At 41.6% G+C, this 4,575-nt stretch overlaps 1 protein-coding gene across 1 annotated transcript; it reads left to right on the top strand.

The window, feature by feature from the left end:
* Window positions 1-1,614: 1,614 nt before the first annotated feature.
* Window positions 1,615-4,333, top strand: LOC103934948 (phenylalanine ammonia-lyase 1). Its single transcript, NM_001319807.1, is given in 2 exon segments — window positions 1,615-2,027; window positions 2,444-4,333. Coding segments are annotated over 2 exon segments (2,163 nt in total). The 3' UTR covers window positions 4,194-4,333.
* The last annotated feature ends 242 nt before the right edge of the window (window positions 4,334-4,575 follow it).

Below are 4,575 nucleotides of genomic sequence, written 5' to 3'. Positions count from 1 at the left end.
AAAATTATCAAACTAACATTTTTTTTAACATGTTGAAACCTGTTACCTGGGGGTAAATATTAACGAGTAACCCGATAACGACCAACTAGTTAAAGTGTTGACCCGAAAACCATTATTTTCGTGTTATTTTGTGCCATTTAATAGGTTGTGGAAGAAATTTTCAGGTCAAGTGCGGGAGTCGCACGTGGTGCTATTTTTTAAGAATTTTTTTTATATGTTTCTAGAACGCAAGGTGATATACCACATGTTATAATATAAGTGGTTGATAAAGTTGATATGTCCACTTTTGTGTATATTATTTAATATATCTCTATTTATATTATGATTAAGCAATATACTACTTTGTGATTTGAGTACACCGAAAAATGATGAAATGATGGAGTTTTGGAGAATTTCCAATTGGAGTAGGACAAGTATAGGGTTTCTCTACATGGCATTGAGAGAACTCGGCATAAGGCTTCCGTAATGTGCAAACTTCAATTTACGAGGGTGTTTTTGTTATACTTTTTTTCCAATGATATTTCCTTTGATTCTTAATATGACTATGTGTAACTAATTCCTTTAACCAAGGCGAGGCCACAAATACGTAGTTCTTATCAATTTGCTTATGAAATTATGCAGGCACGTTTTAAATTATTAATCATTGCATTTAAACTATCTGATTGTCATAATGCTTAGCTACCATTAGGATAATCTTGCATGTTTATATTTGATATGAACATCATAGATGGATTGCATATTAAAAATACAATCTCGCTTGAACTTCAGGATAATTTGTATTAGAAAAACCTAACCTTCAAAGCATGTGTTTAGTAATTCATAAATAATTGATAAAATTGCATAGGATTATTAATGATAACAGCTAAACCCTAGTTCCATTTATAGTTGATTTTTCTTAAAACTATATTATTTTCTTTGTTGCCGTGCCATGGTTTCTCACTTTTACATTGTTTTCTCCTATTCTTTATCTTCTAATTTGACAATCTCAAATCCTTTTCTCAAATATGTTTAAATAGTTAATTAAGAGTTAGCTTTAAATACGAATTATTATTTCATCTCTATGAAAAACGATATTGCTTCAACTTTTATATTACAACTATCTTATACTTTTGCAAGTATTTTTTGTGTAATTTAAACCTTATTTGTGCAGTTGGAAAAATCCTAGCATATTTTCCTTTTCACACATTCACAACAATCCCCACCAACCACTTTCCTATGGTGCGTCGTTTCCTCCTACCCAAAAACCCAAAGCAACCAACAAGCTTACGGTCGTACAATCGTCCACCTCAATAGCCACGTTGCAAGAGCCTCTCCACCGTTGGATCATCCCACCATCGCACGGCCACATTGAATTTTCAACCAACCCGCGTGTGGCTTTCTCCACCCTTAATGCTCACCAACCAAGCCTCTTCCCATACATGACTCGTTTCAACCCCCCCTCCTCTCCTTCCACTTACCCCCTCCTCTATTTAAACTCCTCCCTCCCTCCACTCCTCAAAAACCAACACTCCACCACCACATTTGGATCCCCTCTTCGCTTTCTTCAAACACTTTCCTCACTTCTAGTTCCCTCGGTTTTTAAGGTTTTCGAGTTTTCAGTTTTTCGTAATTAACATGGAGGCGGAAACCATCACCCAAAATGGGAAAAACGGCCACCACCAGAACGGTGCTGTGGAGTCCCCGCTGTGCATTAAAAAGGACCCGTTGAACTGGGGTCTAGCGGCGGATTCACTAAAGGGGAGCCACTTGGATGAAGTGAAGCGTATGGTGGCGGAGTACAGAAAGCCGGTGGTGAAGCTCGGCGGAGAGAGCCTCACCATTTCCCAAGTTGCAGCAATAGCCACTCATGACACCGGGGTCAAGGTTGAGCTCTCTGAGTCGGCCAGGGCTGGGGTCAAGGCCAGCAGTGATTGGGTCATGGACAGCATGGGCAAAGGGACTGACAGCTATGGTGTCACCACCGGGTTTGGTGCAACCTCCCACCGGAGAACAAAGCAAGGCGCTGCCCTTCAGAAGGAGCTAATTAGGTAAGCTAAACTTTACCGAACATCCATTTACAGTTCCTAATGCATGTCGATATTTTATTAATATATATACTAACATACGGTCACACACAAAGTTAATTGAGCGAATAATTTTGGACTAATTATTTTGGACCAATTACTGTAGTTAATTAGTGTGCATATATCAAACTCTTAACTTTACACAGATACGTGCTGTTATAATTCACTTAAAAATATATTTTTAAAAATTAATTAAGCTAATCATTTTGGACAAATTAACCAATTACGGTAGTTAATTTGAAGCTACCAACTTGCTACTTTTAGCTGCTTATATCTATAAATTCTTGTTGGAGTTGGACATTTTTTTTTCTGAACCCTTAATAATTTTGAATTATTGTCAAATTATGGCTTCTAATTATGCTTTAATTTTCTTGATTCAGATTCTTGAACGCTGGTGTGTTTGGAAGTGCTACAGAATCAGGCCACACACTGCCACATCAAGCAACTAGAGCAGCTATGTTGGTCAGAATCAACACACTCCTCCAAGGCTACTCTGGCATAAGATTCGAAATCTTGGAAGCCATCACCAAGTTCTTGAACAACAACGTCACTCCATGCTTGCCCCTACGGGGCACGATCACCGCCTCTGGTGATCTTGTCCCGCTGTCCTACATTGCCGGTTTACTCACCGGCAGGCCAAACTCCAAAGCTGTCGGACCAAACGGTCAGACCCTCAATGCCTCTGAAGCTTTTGAGCTAGTAGGGATCAATTCTGGGTTTTTCGAGTTGCAGCCTAAAGAAGGGTTAGCTCTTGTGAACGGCACTGCTGTTGGTTCTGGCTTGGCGTCCACGGTTCTTTTCGAGACCAACATTTTGGCGTTGCTTGCAGAGATTTTGTCAGCGATTTTCGCTGAAGTGATGCAGGGGAAGCCGGAGTTTACTGATCACTTGACGCACAAGTTGAAGCACCACCCTGGACAGATTGAGGCAGCTGCAATTATGGAACATATTTTGGATGGCAGCTCTTATGTGAAAGCTGCTAAGAAGTTGCATGAGCAGGATCCCCTGCAGAAGCCAAAGCAGGATCGCTACGCTCTCCGAACATCACCTCAGTGGCTAGGACCTCAAATTGAAGTGATTCGTTACTCCACCAAATCCATTGAGAGGGAAATCAACTCAGTTAATGACAACCCTTTGATCGATGTTTCGAGGAACAAGGCCTTGCACGGAGGCAACTTCCAGGGGACCCCAATTGGAGTTTCCATGGACAACACTCGCTTGGCGATTGCCTCCATTGGGAAGCTCATGTTTGCGCAATTTTCCGAGCTTGTCAATGACTTTTACAACAATGGTTTGCCTTCAAATCTGTCCGGAGGCAGGAATCCTAGCTTGGATTACGGTTTCAAGGGGGCTGAAATCGCCATGGCATCTTATTGTTCCGAGCTGCAGTTTCTCGCAAATCCGGTTACTAACCATGTCCAGAGTGCTGAGCAGCACAACCAAGATGTTAACTCTTTGGGGTTGATCTCTTCAAGAAAGACAGCTGAGGCGGTTGATATCTTGAAGCTCATGTCTTCTACATTTTTGGTTGCGCTTTGTCAGTCCATCGATTTGAGGCATTTGGAGGAGAACTTGAGGAACACTGTAAAGAACACGGTGAGCCAAGTCGCCAAGAGGACTTTAACAACTGGGGTAAATGGGGAGCTTCACCCCTCAAGATTCTGCGAGAAGGATCTGCTCAAAGTGGTCGATAGGGAGTATGTTTTCGCCTACATTGATGACCCCTGCAGCGCCACTTATCCATTGATGCAAAAACTGAGGCAAGTGCTTGTTGAGCATGCTTTGACAAATGGCGAGAGTGAGAAGAATGCAAGCACTTCGATCTTCCAAAAGATTGGAGCTTTCGAGGAAGAGCTGAAAACGCTTTTGCCTAAAGAGGTGGAGAGTGCAAGGAGTGCAATTGAGAGCGGAAATGCTGCAGTTCCAAACAGGATTGCGGAATGCAGGTCCTATCCCTTGTACAAATTTGTGAGGGAGGAGTTGGGAGGAGAGTACCTGACCGGGGAGAAGGTCAGGTCACCGGGCGAGGAGTGTGACAGGGTGTTCCAAGCTATCTGCCAGGGAAAGATTATCGACCCGATTCTAGGTTGCCTCGAGGGTTGGAACGGCGCACCTCTTCCTATCTGTTAGAATTTTTGTTACGGCTTGAGTGCTGCATTCCATTCCATTCAACTTCATCTGTGTCCATAAGTTCGATTGCATTGCTGGTTAATTAGCCTGTGTGGCTGTACCTATTTTACCTAATAAATAAAGTTTACAATTTGAAATCTCTATTTTGTTTGTGATTACTTGTTTGCAATCTGTGTTGATATCAAATTTGCTTTTGGAAATTTGAGTTCACTGAGAAATTTGGAAGAAAAGTTGTTAAAAATCATACCAGATCTTATATGTCAATAGTCATTTGATGAGAGAGAGAGAGAAAATGATATGCGACGCATATCAATCATGAGAGTTTTTCTTGTATGATCGTACCCGACAACCATGGCATGGCCCAACAGCCTTCACCATGTGA

This window comes from the organism of the source record quoted next, unplaced genomic scaffold (assembly GCF_019419815.1).
Source record: "Pyrus x bretschneideri cultivar Hongxiangsu unplaced genomic scaffold, Pyrus_bretschneideri_v1 Contig45, whole genome shotgun sequence".
Lineage (NCBI taxonomy): Eukaryota > Viridiplantae > Streptophyta > Magnoliopsida > Rosales > Rosaceae > Pyrus > Pyrus x bretschneideri.
The sequence above is the reverse complement of the archived record's forward strand: the minus strand, read 5'-3'. Positions and strand labels throughout refer to the sequence as shown.